The sequence below is a fragment of the Scyliorhinus canicula genome, chromosome 1, assembly GCF_902713615.1.
Source record: "Scyliorhinus canicula chromosome 1, sScyCan1.1, whole genome shotgun sequence".
NCBI lineage: Eukaryota > Metazoa > Chordata > Chondrichthyes > Carcharhiniformes > Scyliorhinidae > Scyliorhinus > Scyliorhinus canicula.
Genome location: NC_052146.1, coordinates 192,034,394 through 192,052,018, shown reverse-complemented (window position 1 = coordinate 192,052,018; position 17,625 = coordinate 192,034,394). Strand labels below are relative to the sequence as shown.

At 45.5% G+C, this 17,625-nt stretch overlaps 1 protein-coding gene across 3 annotated transcripts in view; it reads right to left on the bottom strand.

Moving 5' to 3' along the window:
- The window catches only part of usta (uronyl 2-sulfotransferase a), a 109,892-nt gene that overhangs the window by 34,936 nt on the left and 57,331 nt on the right, over positions 1–17,625 (bottom strand). For all 3 annotated transcript variants that reach the window (XM_038805273.1, XM_038805274.1, XM_038805265.1), the window contains 2 exons: positions 6,372–6,469; positions 4,111–4,268 (listed from right to left, as the gene is read on the bottom strand). In XM_038805273.1, coding sequence (XP_038661201.1) covers positions 4,111–4,268; positions 6,372–6,469 — 256 coding nt within the window. The remainder of the gene's footprint in view (positions 1–4,110; positions 4,269–6,371; positions 6,470–17,625) is intronic.

Here is a 17,625-nt window from a genome sequence, read left to right as displayed (position 1 = left end):
GGCACACATAACAGTGTAACAGTGGCCCAGATGAGTAAGTGTTTTGGGATAGGGGACAAGTGTGTGAGGTGTGCGGGAGGGTCAGCAAACCATGTCCATATGTTTTGGGCATGCCCAAAGCTTAGGAGATATTGGCTGGGATTTGCGGATGTCATGTCCACGGTACTAAAAGCTAGGGTGGCGCTGAGTCCAGAGGTGGCCATTTTCGGAGTGTCGGAAGATCCGTGAGTCCGGGGGGCGAGAGAGGCTGATGTTTTGGCCTTTTTCTCCTTAGTAGCCCAGAGACCGACCTTATTACCATGGAGGGACTCATAGCCCCAAAATCGGGGGGGGGGGGCGGGAGAGTTAACTTATTTTGTGTTTAGAATAGGCGGGGACAATGGGAGATGGAGAGATGTGTTACGCACTGAACTTTGTGTACATTTGTATTTATATTTTTTATTGTTATAAAATCATAAATGCCTTCATAAAATGTTTTTAAAAAAGGTTTCAAGTCCATATCACCTTTCTTCAGAAGAGTTCACTTGTGCCCTATATGTGCCATAACCTTATACTACAATTACAGCTCAGTTAACAGATCTGAGTCAATTTTACCCCCCCCCCCCCCCCCCCCCCCCCCCACCTGCAGCCAGTATGTTCTGCAATCTGTTCATAACTGTGCATGCCATGTCTGGGAAAAGGTCCCAAAAACAGCTAATCCATTAAGCCCATCTCATTTCCTTTTATGTTGTTTTTATTTTCAAATATTTTCCTTTTTAAAAGCTATTATGGATTCTATCTCATCACTATTTCTATGTCCTAAAAACCCTCTGTGCAAGGAAATATCCTCCTAACTTTTCCCTTTGTTAATTTGATAATCGTATATTTATGGCCTTGAGTTACCAATTCACCTACACGTGGAAATTGTTTCCCCCCATTTATCTCATCAGAAATGTTCAGAATTTTGAGCAGAATGGAACAAAACTAGCTGAAAATATTGAAGGATATGGGTAGGGAGAAAAAGTGTGGAATTAAATTGTTCAGAATATTAACGGATTATGGGGGGTAAGCAGACGAATGGAATTAGACTTGGTAGATTAGCGCGGTATGGGGAGCAAGACGACTGCGATTAAATCTAGGTTGTTTTGTGGCAAAAGCACGAGCATAGAATTGATGGGCTGAATGACTCATTTCAAAGCTGTTTACAGACGACTTCTTTCAAATCTGATAATATTCAATCGCCTCTTGGCTTTTTGGCTAGGATGGGCGTGGGGTCGGGTGTGGTGCCTGGATCCGGAGTGTCTCTCTTGTGGGGACCATGGATTCGATTAAATTTGAATTGTTTTTTGGAGCAGAGAGGGAGCTGGATTGGGGGTTTGCCCTGTCCACACTCTAAGCTCTGGCTTTGTAGCTCTGATAAAGTAATTTTTTAAAAATCTGATAATATCCCAGGAAATCTCTGCCGCACTTTTTCCACTGTTTTGATATGCACCCATTCTGTCTAGTCCTAATCAGAGGGTTTTCCTCCTCCTTTTTCTTGGTCAATAGCTGATCCTTTAAAATAGCTATCTTTCAGCTAATTCCTTGGGCGGGATTCTCCGAGGCCGCGTTGGCGCAGAATATGCGTTTACGTCGAAATGGCCCGCAAAGCTGCTCCAACGCTGGTTTCCGAATCTCTACACTCCCAAAAATCGCGCGATCGCAGCGGGAGCCGCACGGCCCAGAGAATTGCAGGAGTTGGCCCAACAAGCGATTCTCCGAGCCCCCAACGATGCTGCGCCCTGGATGGGCCGAAGTCCCGATGCCATGGTTCTAACCACAGCTGGCTGACAAGGCATCCAGAGGAGGTAGCGGTCGGCGTAGGGGGACCTTGGCTACTGCAGTGGGGGGGGGGAATTCAAGTCGCGGCGGCCGGGAAGCACCTGCCACGACAGGGCAGTGCCAATGCCACGGACGCCATTACGGTGGCCATGCTGATGGGCACCCACCCCGGCCACTGTCTCAGTGCGGGCCTCTCACCGGTTGGATGGATACCGGATCCCTCATGGGGCACCCCACCCCCACCAGCGGGTAGATCCAGGGCTGCACCCACGGCAGCCCCCGGTGAGGGCAGTGCCATTAAACAGGAGGGACAGGCGACGGGGGTCGGAGCTGCGAGGGGGCGGGTGGGATTCAGCGATGGGAATACCATTGAATGTCAAGGGGCAATGGGTTAGATCCTCTTTGTAGATGGTTAGATCATCTCTGTAGGAGATGATCATTGCCTGGTACTTTAGTGGCAGACATATAACTTTCCATTTGGTAGCCCAAGCCAGGGTATTGTCCAGGTCTTGCTGCATTTGGACATGGACTGCTTCATTATCTGAGGTTCTATAAGACAGACCCCTAATGTTAAAACAGTGCCCACAAGAGGAAATATCCTTTCCACATCCACCTTGATGAGATTGTTCAGGATCTTATATACTTCAATCAAGTCACCCCTCATTCTTCTAAACTCCAGTGGAAACAAGCTCATTCTGTCCAACCTATCCTCATAAGACAACCTGCACATTCCAGGTATCAATCTAGTAAACTGCCTGCAATACATGTGCAGTCTTTTGTAAATAAGGAGACCAAAACTGCACATATGTATCTTTATGCCAATGGATTTACGTTATCCCACCATTTCACTGTTGAAAACCACTAATCTCAAATACCCTCACTTTTAAACATGTTAAGCATTTGACATGCTTTCTTCTGTAGCCACCTGGGGTGGCCACGTCCCGATTCCAAAATGGATACCCGCAAAGAGTGCAGGGAATAATGGACAGCACTAGAGAAAACAAACAGGTGAAGGTTTCCTGTGTATTAGGACTTGCAGAACCCAGACAGAACTGAAACTACTAGCCATTAGCATAGTAATGAGCTATCTCCGGGGACAAAAAGAAACATTGAAACAATCGGTGCTAGGACAGACTTCCCGGCGCCAGTGGAAGCTAAAACAAAGGCAGGCCAACATTTACATAGGGCCCGCCCAACGATCAGGGAACAACCCCGTTATTGGAGAAAATCAATACGAACGATTGGGACATGGTCCAATTAATTGGGACCAAGTCCGGGTTCTGCCCAGAAGGACGCAAAACCCCTGGGGGCTATAAAACAGAGTCTCCAAGGTCAGTTCGCTCTCTCGGAGGCTCTTGGAAGATCTCTTACTCCTCTTCACCTTGGCATTTGGCTCTCAGCGACGAGAGGCCGCCAAGCACCAACCAAGTAAGTCTAAGGTCAACGCACGCTACGAGATAGGCACTCCTAGCTACTATTCCGTACCAGTTCGAAGCCAGCAGTATCAGAACCGGACAACGGACATTGTTCCTCTGACTGAGTGGGCCACTCGAAGCTAAGTATAGGCTTTTAGTAGTAGTTGTAGTTTAGCGAGTAGAGTTTATGCATGAGTAATAATTGACTGTGTGTGTAAATAAATGTGTATTGATTTAAAACTTACTAACTGGTGTATTGAGTCATTGATCAGTATTCGGCTTTGAACCCTGTGGTGGTATCAGAAGGATACCTGGCGACTCTTGAGCAAAGGTAATTAAAACAGAGCAAATTAAGGGAAAGCATAACGAGCAACGCTTCCCAAGAGTAATCTCAATAAACAAACCTACAATTTGTTCCTAAATTTGAGAGAAAGGTGAAAGGTCACTGTCTGTGCGGAGTCTGACGTTCTCCCCGTGTCTGCGTATGTTTCCTCCAGGTACTCCTGTTTCCTCCCAAAAGATGTGCTGTTCGGAGAACTGGACACTCTGAATTCTCCCTCAGTGTACTCGAACAGTTGCCGGAATGTGGCGACTGGGGGATTTTTCACAGTCACTTCATAGCAGTGTTAATGTAAGCCTACTTGTGACACTAATTATTATTAAGATCCGATTAAGGCAGATTAGAGAGATAGGTGAAAGATCCGACCGATTAAGGCAGATTATAAGTGAAGCTCAGGTAAAATGCCAGTCTGCTGCGCTTGCAACATGTGGTATTTATAGAAATGAAACAAGGCAATATTTTGCATTAGTTACAATTTTTAACCAAACATTTGTGCAGGAATGCTATTGTAATTCTCCAACAGTCTAATCAAATAGAAACAGTAGAAAACATTACCTGCACTATGATACACAGCACTAGCATCTTTGAAATAATGTGGTAAAAGTCGCTCCAGTAAAAGTAATACATCTTCCAACTCTTCTAGAATTCCCACAAGCAGGTAATTCTCATTCAGGTTCTCCTTGGCTTTCTGCAGAGCCCACTCCCCTGGATCCCTTTAAAATTGAGAACATTGCAGTGTAAATAAATGCTGATTACTATTGAGTTACTCAATTTGAATGTAAATTAATTGTAATTAATACACAGAACATCGGTCATGAAATGATAAATACTTATAGTTAAATAGATAAGAAAATGAAGCCCAGGCAGGCTGTATATTCCAATGTTCCCCATCATGAAAATATTCTTGCAGATAGAAATTTTTTCTCAAAATTTCTATGGAATCCATAGGTTGACATTTTCTACTACAGACGTTTTAGATCACAAGATTAGTACAGATGATGGAGAACATTCTGCTTATAGTGGTCGACCGTCTACTGTCATCTAAAGTTTCCTCACCTCCCAGAACAGCATTCACCTGCCTCTTGAATGACACAGGTTTTGCTTCCTTTCCCATCCCTAGAACCCATTCTTGGTATTGATCATTATGTGGTGAGCTGCTTCTACGTATCAGTACTGGACTTGATTTTACCAGGTTTACAGCAACATCCCCTTGCCCTGGTCTAACGTCAAATTAAGATCAGGACTAACGTTTACTATTCCACTTTGATTCACTTCCTTTCAAGACCAGAGAATCAGCTCTCTATGAACCTTTCCCCCATAACTCAGCCCTCCGACATAACTGATCAGCACCCCAGCAGAGCTTGGATAATCTTCTCATGTCTGTGACGAGGAGTGAAGACAGTATTCATGGCGTTGTCTGACCAGAGTGATACACCAACTTCAGCATGTGGCCACAGACTTGTACTCTACTGTACTGGCAGAATAACCCATCATTCTATTTGCTTTGTTGATTTCTTCTCTATAATGACTTAACATGGTGAGTATTGATTCTATGATCAGTTTCATAAGTTTCCCACCCACTCCTCCAGCTAACATGACAGCATTCTCCCAGTTTTGTTTTGAATATTCCTTAAAACTTACCTGCATTGAATTTTATCTGACAGCTCACTTGTCTCGGTCTTCCTATAATGCCTCAGAGAATGCAGACTCTGGGAACATAGGAATAAGAGTAGGCCACTCAACCCCTCCAGCCTATTCCAGTATTGAATGAGATCTTGGCAGATCTGTGACATAACGCCACATACCATCTTTTGCTCCATATCCTTTAGCATCTTTGGTCAATGGTTTTGTCAATATCAGATTTAAAATGAACAATTGATCGAACATCAATTGCCCTTTGAGAAAATGTGTTCCAAATTTCCTAACTTCAGTCTTGAAAGGTCTGCCTTAAACTACTTCCCAAACAGTTGAAATAGTTTATCTCCATCAACCCTCTCTGTTCTCCTCAAGACCGTGTTAACTTTAATCATATCTCCCTTAATTTTTTTAAATTCCAGAGAATTCAACCCTTGTTTGTGTCATGGAATGCTTGGAAGTCCAGGTATGAATTTGAATTTAACTAATCTATATTGCATTCCCTCTAAGACAAATACATCATTCCTACGGTGCACTATCTAGAACTGATCACATTATACCAGTTGTGATCTAACTATAGTTTTGGATAGCTGTAACACAACTCATATCCTTTTGTATTCTAGTCCAACATTCCATTTGCCTTTTTAAAAAATAAATTTAGAGAGTTATTTTTTTCCAATTAGGGGCAATTTAGCATGGCCAATCCACCTACCCTACACATCTTTTTGGGTTGTGGGGATGAGACCCACGCAGGCACCGGGAGAATGTGCAAACGCCACACAAAAGTGACCCGGGTCTGGAATCGAACCCCGGTCATTGGCGCTGTGAGGCAGCAGTGCACTGAGCCATTATGCTGACAGCCATTAGCCCTTTTGACTATCCTCTATATATTTCAGTGACATTTTATACCAGAACCTACCCTTGCAACACTCCACTAAGTACATCTCCCCAGCACCGATCTCTTAAGTGTATCATTCCAGCCTAAACTGACTGACCGAATATGCTAATTGCTTCATTAGTTCTTGCCAATTCCTTATCCAAGTTCAGGCTTTACCCCAGGTACATTGTCTTAAGTTCACAGATCCATTCTGAAGGCACTTTCTCAATAGATTCAAGCTTGTTTGTTCAAAAGATGTGTAATAATAAATTAGAAAATGAAAAAAAAGCTGAATTTAGCTCACCTGCATTTGGGATGTTGCCCACAAAAATATGGAATAATGTAGAACACCCTAGGGTTGTTGCATTCTGGGTAATTTTCTAAAATGCAATCATTTATGTCCTGCAGAACAAGGAAAAAGATTAGGATAAAGGAAGACAGAATCGTAGAATAATATAACACAGGAGTAGGACTTTCAGCCCATCATGTCTGTGCTTTCTCTTGGTAGAGTATCCAATTTATCCCATGCTCTTGCTCTTTCACCTGGCCTTGTATTTTTCTTCTTTTCTAATATTTATCCAATTTCTTGAGTGTTACTATCAAATTCAGCAGGCAATGCATTCTACAACATAACAATTCAATGGGTTTAATAAAACGGTCCCCTTATGTTACCTCTGGTTCTTTTGCCAATCAATTTGAATCTATGTCTTGTAGTTACTGACCCATCTGACACCAGTTACAGTTTCTCCTTAATTACCCCACCAAAATTATTCCTGATTTGGACCAACTCAAATCTTTTCTTAACCTTCTATGCGCAAAGAAGAAAAATCCCAGCTTCCCCAGTCTCACCGCTTAACTGAAGACCTTCCAGCAAACCTCCTTTGTATACTCATCAAGGCCTTGAGACCTTCCTAAAGTAGGTTGCCCAAAGATGCATGCAATGCTCCAGCTGAAGCCCGTAAAGAGTACATTTGCTGTAGTTTGACCAAATAATACAAGTACACTTTGCAAAGTCGATAAAATGTTCAAAGTAAAATGACTGCTAAATTCTGCAAGCTTCCTTTTTGCATGTAAGGGAAGACAAGATTCTCCTGGCCATGTAATGTTTGGCTGTGAGGCCCACTACTATTAAAGGGAGTTAAAGAAAACAAACAACCGTACTTTGAAGCTTTGTTAAATCAGTATGAATGTTGGAATGCAAAGCTAATCAGATGTTCCTTAGTATGAATTAAGTAGTCTGTAAAGATCATTAGACATTTGGACTGGATAGCCATAATGAACAGTACTGAAAATAATTGATTGGTAACAAATTAATCCGAACAAAGAAGCTCAGAAAGTTAGTTTACAGGATAGAGTTTAGATTTTGAGATTTGTGGAAAACAGCTGAGGATGAGATCAGGAAAGGAAATGTAAAAGCTTCGTTGTTCAAAGCTAGAAGGTATGTGTGACAGCTCCAGACCTTTTTTTGAAACAATATTTTTATTCAAGGCTTCTTACATATATACACAAAAATATCAGAAGACCTAAACATCAACCTAAACAACCAGCCAAATCCCCAACCCACCCGATACCAACACCCCACCACATCCCGCCTTTCCAATTTTAACCCCCTTATTCTCACCCCCCTCCTCCCCAGCACCCCACCTCCCCCCGTTGACCCTTCAATCCACCTTGAAGAAATCAATTAATGGTTGCCACCTCCAGATGAACCCCTCTACCGACACCCGCAAAGCGAACTTGACCTTCTCCAGCCTTAGGAATTCTACAAGGTCACTCACCCACGTCCCCGCCTTCGGTCGCTCCCAATCCCATCTGCGGGCTGTCAAGGAGGCAAAGGCCAAAACATCAACAACTCGCCCCACCTGGACTCCCGGGTCTTCCGACGCACCGAATACCGCCACTTCCGGACTCGGGGCTACCTCCACACACAAGAGATAACATCCGAGAACCCCTGCCAGAACCCCCTCAGTTAGCACATTGGGTAGCACTGTTGCTTCACAGCTCTAGGGTCCCAGGTTCGATTTCCGGCTTGGGTCACTGTCTGTATAGAGTGTGCACGTTCTCCCTGTGTCTGCATGGGTTTCCTCCTGGTGCTCCGGTTTCCTCCCACAATCCTGAAAGACGTGCTATTAGGTAATTTGGACATTCTGAATTCTCCCTCTGAGAATCTGAACAGGCGCCGGAATGTGGCAACTAAGGGAATTCCACAGTAACTTCATTGCGGTGTTAATGTGACATTAAAGATTATTATTAAAGTTTTGGACAAGGTCAAGATATGTGGCCATTATTCATGCCCCCCACCCCCCCACCTGCCTTCCACTCCCGCAAAGAACCTGCTCATTCTCACCTCCGTCATGTGGGCCCTTGGTGATAGAGGCGTTGGCAATGGCACTTAGGGCGTCGAGGGATTGAGCGGGGAGGGGGTTGCCGAGCAATAAACTGGATGAGGCTCAACCTCATACACGATGAAGATGCGTTCATCCTCCGCAAGGCCTCTACTCACATCCCTGCAGTACCTCCCTTCCCAGCTCCTTCTCCCATTTGCGCTTAATCTCCTGAACCATAGTGCCGCCGCTCTCCATCAAATCCTTGTAAATATCCGACACCCTCCTCTATATCATCCTCCGACAACAACTTGTCCTGCAACACCGGAGGCAGCAGCCCCTGGAAGGACGGCACCTCTCTCCTCACAATATCTCTCACCTACAGGTACCTAAAGCCCTTCCCCTTGGGCAACTCGTACATTTCCTCCAACTCCTTCAGCTCCGAAAACTTACCCCATGTAAACAAGTCCATAAAGTACTCTATCCCCACCTGCCGCCACCCCGGAACCTCACATCCAGCCCCGCTGGCACAAACATATATTGTCACATATCAGCATCCACACGACATGCCCTCCAGCCCAAAATGTTGCCTGCACTGGTTCCACACCTGTAACACCGAAACCACCAGTGGGCTCAAGTATCTGATTGGTGAGAACGGAAGAGGTGCCAACAACAAAGCCCTCAAACTCATTCCCCTACACGACACCGACTCCATCTGCCAAAACCGATCTCTTCTCGACCGCCCATTTCCTCACCACTGCAATGTTTGTCGCCCAATAATCATTGATCAAATTTGGCAACGCCAGCTCCCCACACCCACCCCCTCTCCAGGAACATCCGCCTCACCCGTGGGGTCTTCCCCACGCACACAAATTCCAAAATAATCCTGTTAACCTTGCTGAAAAAGGACTTGGGAGCAAAGATAGCGAGGTTCTGGAACACAAACAAGAACTGAGTTAACACCGTCATTTTCACTGTCTGCACATGCCCAGCCAGTGAAAGCGGCAACACACCCCACCTCTTAAAATCCGCCTTCATTTCCTCGACCAATCGTGCCAAATTCAATTTGTGTAGTTGGGCCCAGCTCCGCGCCAACTGGATTCCTAGATACCCAAAATCCCTTCCCCACCACCCTGAATGGCAACTTCCCTAACCTCCTCTCCTGCTCTCTAGCACTGATGGGGAACACCTCACTCTTCCCCAAGTTAAATTTGTACCCCAAAAACCAGGAAAATTCCCTTACTATCTCAACAATCCCTCCAATGCTGCCCACTGGGTCTGAGATATATAATAACAAACAGTCTGCATATAGCAAAGCTCTATGCTCGGCAAACCCCTCCCCGCTCAATCCCTCGACGCCCAAAGTGCCATTGCCAACGCCTCTATCACCAAGGCAAAAAGCAGCGGGGAGTGCGGGCACCACTGTCTCGTCCCAAGATGCCACCCAAAGCACCCCAAACTCATCTAGTTCGTCTGAACACTCACCACAGGCGCCCTGTACAACAGCCAACCCAATTCACAAACCTCTGCCCAAACCCGAACCTCCACAGAACTTCCAACAAATACACCCACTCCATCCCATCAAAGACCTTCTCTGCGTGCATTGCCACCACTACTTCTACCACCTGCCCCTTTGAGGGCATCATCATTACATTAAGTAGCCTGCGCACATTCGCTGACAACTGTCTTCCTTTCACAAATCCTGTCTGGTCCTCTGCTATCACCCCTTGCACATAGTACTCAATTTGCGATGCTAACAGTTTCGCCAACAACTGTGCATCAACATTCAGCAGATATATCGGGTGGTACAAGCCACACTGCTCCAGGTCCTTATCTTTCTTTAAGATTAAGGGGATGGATTCCTGCGACAACGTGGGGGTGACTTCCCCACTATCCCTCGTCTCATTGTACATCCTCACCAACAACGGAGCCAGCTCTGCAACAAACCTCTTATAAAACTCTACTGGGAACCCATCCAGCCCAGGGCCTTCCGATGTCTGCTTCGAACCCACACTGTCCATCACCTCTCTCAACCCAATCGGGGCCCCAGCTGCTGCACCCTCTCCACCTCAGGGAACTCCAACCCATCCAGGAATCGCTGCATTACCTCCTCCCTGGTTGAGGGCTCCGAGTTGGTCAGCCTCCTATAGAAGACTTCAAATGCCCCATTTACCCTCTCTGGATCTGTCACCACCTTACCCCTCTCGTCCCTCATCCTAGCAATCTCCCTCGCCGCTGCCTGCTTCCTCAGCATTCGGCTCATCTTTTCCCTGTACTCATACACTGCCCCTCTGGCCCTCCGCAACTGCCCCACAGCCTGTCCCTTGGACACTAACCCAAACTCCATGTGGAGCCTCTGCCTCTCCTTTAACAACTCCTCCTCCAGCACCACCGAGTACCTCTGATCTACCCTCAGAATCTCCTCAACCAGTCTCGCCCTCTCCTCATGCTCCGCACTCTCCCTATGTGGCCGGATCGAAATAAATTCCCCCTTAACTATCGCCTTAAGTGCCTCCCACAGTGTGGCAGCTGTGGTTTCCCACGTATCATTCAACTCCACATATCCCCGAATGGCAGCCCTCACCCACTCACAAACCCACTCATCCGCCAGAAGCCTAACCTCCACTGCGGCCATTGGGCCTTCCCTGCAAATCCACCCAGTGCGGCACGTGGTCGGAAACCACAATTGCCGAGTGCTCTGATTCGGCCACACCCGTCAGCAGCGCCCTGTCAATAAGAAAAAGGTTTATCTGGGAATACACCCGCTGCACATGGAAAACGTACGAGGATTCCTTTGCCCTCGGTCTCTCAAACCCCCATGGGTTCACCCCCCCCCCCCCCCCCCCCCCCCCCCTCCCGGCCCCCAATCCTTCCTCATCCACGTCTGATCCTCCAACTTCAGGTGCATCTCCTGCAAGACCACACGTCCGCCTTCAGGCTCTTCAAATGCGCGAAAACACGCGGCCATTCGACCCTCACACATTCCAGCTGACCAGGTTGGTCGGGGGAGACGCTCCACACTCCTTCCCTGCCGATCAGCCATATCCCTTTTTAAGCCAGCCCACGGCTCGCGTCACGCGCCACTCCAGACCGCCCTCAGATGACCGCCGCCATCTTTCCCTTCCCAACTGCGCCACACCAACCACACCGATATAAGCAACCTTCCTGCCTCTCCTCCACCCGCCCTACACAACCAACCCAATCACCCCTCCCCCCACCCACCCCCTCACACGAACAACCCAATCAACCCCGCCCCCCACGCCTTCCTCCTGGCAACCCCCCACTTCACTCATGTTAGCTAGTCCACCAAGCTTGCATGGTGGCCCCACACAAGGCCTCTGACTTTGCCTCACCCTTCCAGTCCACCCCTCCACCCCAACCACCAACAAACAAAGAGAAACAAAAGGCACACTCACCATCATTGCTCCCCCGTCGAAACCTACCCCACTTTACCCACCCAATAAGCCCCATCGTTTACACAAAACTCCTCTCCAAAGTTCAATGTTCTCACACTCCTCCCAGTCCATGGTCTCTCATAAAGTCCATCGCCTCCTCCAGTCAGTCAAAATAAAATTCCTGTTTTTGATGCATCACCCAGAGGCGGGCAGGGTACAACATCCCAAACTTCGCCCACTTCTTGAAGAGGGCCACCTTTATCTGGTTGTACCCGGCCCTCCGCTTAACCAGCTCCACATCCAGGTCCTGGTAAATCCGTAGCTACGCTCCTTCCAGGTGCATTTCCAGGTCACCTCAGGATCTTTTCTTTATCCATGAACCGATGCAGCCTCATTGCCATCGCCCTCGACGGTTCCCCCACCTGCGGCCTCTTCATCGGCGCCCTCTGCGCCCGATCCACCTTGAGACCGGTCAAAGGCTGTCTCCTCTATCAGTTTCTCCAACATACTCACCATAAACTTGACGGTCTCCACACCTTCGATGCCTTCAGGCATCCCAACAATCCTTAGATTCTGTCTCCTGGAGCAGTCCTGGAGATCCTCCAACTTCTCCCTCAGCCTCTTCTGGTTGCTCAATACCATCCCCATCTCCGTCTCCAGCGAGGTCAGCTGATCCTCGTGTTCCACCACCGACTTCTCCACCTTCTTGATCAGCAGACCCTCAGCCTCCTGTCTCTGCTCCACCCGCTCCATCGCTGCCCTAAGCGGTTCCACCACCATGGCCAAATCCTGCAAGGCCTCTTTCCTTTGCTGTGAAATTTGCCATTTAAAAACTCCACCAGCTGCTCTGTCGGCCACTGGGTGGTAGCGTTGCCCCCTTGCCCTCCATCATCTTCATCTGTGTCGCACCACAAAAACTTTCCTGCTCCAATTGCTCTCTCTGTTTCTCATGCCACTTCTCGTCGGCTGATCCATACACCGACCTCACCCAAGTAGTATTACCTTCCCTGGGCACTCATACACCTCTTGCCCTCAAACACCAAAGCATGCTCACCATCTCTGAGGCGCATGTTGGTTGAGACCAGTTACAAAAAAACAAAAAAATCAGATATCCCAGCTGTTTACTCAAAGAATGAAGCTACAAGACTCCACAGTTTAAAACAAAAGGAGTTTTACTATACAAGAGTTAAATAAAGCAAACAATTTAGGTAACCATCTATATGCTAAAACCCAGAATCAACACATATTAAATATGAATTAACAGGAAATATGCAGTCAATTATAAATTATACATTAAATAGCAGATAACAACTAAAGCAGATCTTATGCCTTGCCTCGGCAGTCCACTCAACATATATGTCATCAATCTCAGTCCTAAACAGCAGTAAGTACTTATAGTACATGAATGGAAGCAGTTCAAGGCTGCGGTTCACAATCATCTTCTCAAAGAGAATTAAGAGATGGGCAATAAATCCTGATATTGCCAGTAACACCTACATCCCATGAATGTATCATAAAACAAAACCACAAATAAGAGACTTCAGTCACAGTATAAGGAGAAACGAGAAAACTGGGAACATAGGACAGGAGTAGGCTATTCAGTCTATTGAGACTGCTCTGCCATTCAATTAGATCATGGCTGATCAACTACATCAACACTTTCCTGTGCTATCTCCATATCCCTAGATATCATCAGTCTCTAGAAATCTACCAGTTTCTGTTTTGAACATGCTCAATGATTGAACTCCCACAGCCAACTAGGGGAGATAAATCCAAAAATTCATCACCCTCCGAGTAAAGAAATTGCTCCTCATCTCAGTCTTAAATGGCCTAATCCTTATCCAGAGATTATGTCCCTTGGTAGGGCTCATTTCATTAAAAGGATGTTAACAAAAGATCTGATAAAAGAGTTCTTAATTATGAGGGATATCGACAAGGAAATAGACCAAATTATTTCCACTGATTGGCAAGTCATTAATATAGGGAATACATTTAAGGTAATCAAAAGATGGGGAAAAAGGGCAGCACGGTAGCATTGTGGATAGCACAATCGCTTCACAGCTCCAGGGTCCCAGGTTCGATTCCGGCTTGGGTCACTGTCTGTGCGGAGTCTGCACATCCTCCCCGTGTGTGCGTGGGTTTCCTCCGGGTGCTCCGGTTTCCTCCCACAGTCCAAAGATGTGCAGGTTAGGTGGATTGGCCATGATAAATTGCCCTTAGTGTTGGGTGGGGTTACTGGGTTATGGGGATGGGGTGGAGGTGTTAACCTTGGGTAGGGTGCTCTTTCCAAGAGCCGGTGCAGACTCGATGGGCCGAATGGCCTCCTTCTGCACTGTAAAATCTATGAAAAAGATTGTCAAAGTAATACTTGACCAGAAATAGTGTAAGAAACAGAATCCTTCATAGCTTTTAAAGGAGAAGTGGAGGAATGCCCAGTCATGGTGAGCTGAATGGTTTCTTGTTATGCTGCAAAATGCAATGATTGTGTCGAATTAAAATCCGACATGAAATTAAAGCAAGCTTCATTTGAAGTAACATTTTCCAAAGTAACAGAGGAGAATGATTCTGGTGGAATTACTTTACGTAAGTGTTTCACAGCATTTTACAACACAGGCACAGGCCATTTGGCCCAACAGATCTTTGCTGATTTACATGTTCCACATAAGCCTCTTCCCACATTACTTCATCAAAACCAATCAACATATCATTCTGCTGCCTTCTTCCTCATGTATGTATCTAGCTTCTCCTCAAAATACACTTAAAACCAACAACATGGAGCGGTGATAAGTTCCATATTCTGTGATGTGTAGGAATTTCAGATATATTGTATTATATGAATTTGGTGCAGTAAGGGTTAAAAGTGTGGGTTACTGTGTGACTGCTGCAGTCATGTTTTTTAAAAGCCTGGTTCGACAGGCAGTAGACCTTTTGGAGACAAAGGTGCACTTAAAGTGTCATAAAAGTTTGGGTTCATGGACTTTTGTTTACATTGAAAGGGTTCCATGAGGGGTGTAGATAATTAGAGACATTGTGTTCAACTTAGTAAGATGGTGTAGTTAATAGGAGGAGCCAGAGACTGAAGTTTTAGATTGGGATCTGACCAGACAAGCAGCAGCTCTCAACACAGTGAGGTTAGAGATTGGTCTGTGAACAGACTAGCAGTTACTTTCAAAACAGTTCAGTTAGAGATTTGACTGGGGACAGACCAGAGGCAGCCGATCTGAAGACAGTGAGTTAAAGATCTGCCTGTGAACAGAACAGAACAGCAGTTTCTGGAAAGGCTGGCAGATTAACCAGTAGTTTGACTCCGGCATGAATCTGCAGCTAGTTTCTGAAGGATCTCTCTTTCTCAAAGTGGTTTATCTGAGGCACCACTTCACACAAGTATTTCTGAGTCTACAAAGTGTATCTAAAAGTGGATTGTGACCTGAATTTTTTTTTGCGTGGAGATAAACATAGCAGTTATGATTGTTTCCTTGTATTATTAAGCACTGTTTAACTGGTAATTGAAAGCTATTTATCTTTATGATGTTAAAGTTAGTAATACTGTGTTAGTAATAAAGTTTGTTTCAATATACCATATCCCTATTTGTGCATGAAGTCACTCCTGGAGCGAAGTCTCCTATCCTCACTGTCTTACAAATGAAATAAAATATTGGTTTCTGTCTGGTATCCTAGCAACAGTTGGGGGTCTGGTCCAGGATCGTAATAATTCTCATAATTCTTTCAGGAAATAACTTTCTCCTGAAGGTGTAATTGGATTTATTAATGACTAACATATATTTATAGCAGCTTTAGGATCCCCAAATGTGGAAATGATTAATTATTGAAACTTTCAAGATCGCATGAACTAACGATAAGGAAAGAAAATTAATGAAAAGGACAAACAAAGAAAGACCTGCTGGTCCATTGAGGATATCCCATTCACAGTCATGTTGCAACTAGGAAACGGGGCTCCCTCAATGCTCCCCCCTGCCAGCAGTCATGTAATTTCCAGAGAAAGGCAAAAGAAAAAGGCTAATTTAGTTAGAAGAGACAATTCTAGGAATTAGCTCTCCGATCCAGAAAGGCTGTCAAAAATTAGTTTCAGGAAATGCACAGTGACCACAGGCTATATCACCAAGAGCAGGGAAGTCTGTACTTTTAGATGTATAAAATATCTCATCCTGATATCCTGGCCAATGTTTATTCCTTAAGAAGAATTACTAAAATAGATTATCTGGTGATTATTTTAAGAATGCTTTTGATGGAAGTCCCACATAAGACATCAGTGTGCAAAATTAAAGTGCATGCGATTGGGGATAATATATTGCCATGGTTTGAGCATCAGTTAACAGGTAGAAAATGGGTCTTCTTCAAGGTTTTAGACAAGTTGAATGAGTGGGCAAACATAAGGCAGATGCAGTATAATGTCTACAAATGTGAAGTTATCCACTTTGGATGGAGAAACAGAATGGCAGAGTATTATTTAAATGGTGATAGATTGGGAAATGTTGATGTACAAAAGGATCTGAGTGTCCAAATACAACTGTCATTGAAAGCAAGCATGCAGATACAGAAAGCAGTTAGGAAGGCAAATGGTAGGTTGGCCATTACAAGAGAATTTGAGTACAGGAGCAACGTATCTTTATTGCAGCACTACAGGGCCTTGGTGAGACCACACCTGGAGTATTATGTGCAGTTTTGGTCTCCTTACCCAAGAACTGATATACTTGCCATAGAGGGACTGCAGCAAAGATTCACCAGAATGATTCCTGGGATGGAAGGATTGTTGTTTGAGGAGAGATTGAGTCGACTTGGCCTGAATTAATTGGAGTTTCGAAGAATAAGAGGGGATCTAATTGAAATGTATAAAATTCTCACAGGGCTGGACAGACTGGATGCAGAGGCCATGTTCCCCCTGACGAGGGAGTTGAGAAAAAGGGTACATGGTCGCAGGATATGAGGTGGGCCATTTAGAGCTACGAAGGGGAGACATTTCTTCACAGGGTGGTGAACCTGTGGAATTCCCTACCACAGAAGGCAGTGCAGGCCAAGTCACTGAATATATTTAAGAAGGAAATAGATTTATTCACTAAAAGCGTCAACGGGTATGGGGAGAGTTCGGGAGTATAGCTTTTAGATGGAAGATTAGCCATGATCATATTGAATGGCGGAGCAAGCTCATAGGGCTAAATGGCCTACTCCTGCTCCTATTTTCTATGCTTCTATGATTATAAAATTGTTCCTTGCAAAGTCATCTTGTAAGAGATTGGCTGCCTTATTTCCTCCATTACAACAGTCACTGCACTTAATAAAGCACTTTGTTGCCTTTGAAGCATTTTAGGATATCCCAAAATTGTGAAACGTACCTCAACGACTATCGTCCTGTGGCCTTGACATCGATCATTATGAAGTGCTTTGAGAGGTTGTTAATGAGGCACGTCATCTCCATACTCCCAGAATTCCTAGAACTACAATTTGCATACCACCATAACCGGTCCACAGCAGACGCCATCTCCCTGGCCCTACACTCCTCCTTGGACTAACTCAACATCAAAGACTCCTACACCAGACTCCTATTTATAGACTACAGCTCCGCCTTCAACACCACAATTCCAGCCAAGCTCATATCAAAGTTACAAAGCCTAGGACTTGGCTCCTCCCTCTGCAACTGGATCCTCGACTTTCTGACCCATAGACCACAATCAGTAATGATAAACAACACCTTCCCCACGATAGTCCTCAATACCGGGGCCACGCAAGGTTGCATACTTAGCCTGCTATTATACTCCCTATGCACACTACGAAGTGGCAAAATTTGGCTCCAACTCCATCGCCAAGTCTGCTGATGCCACGA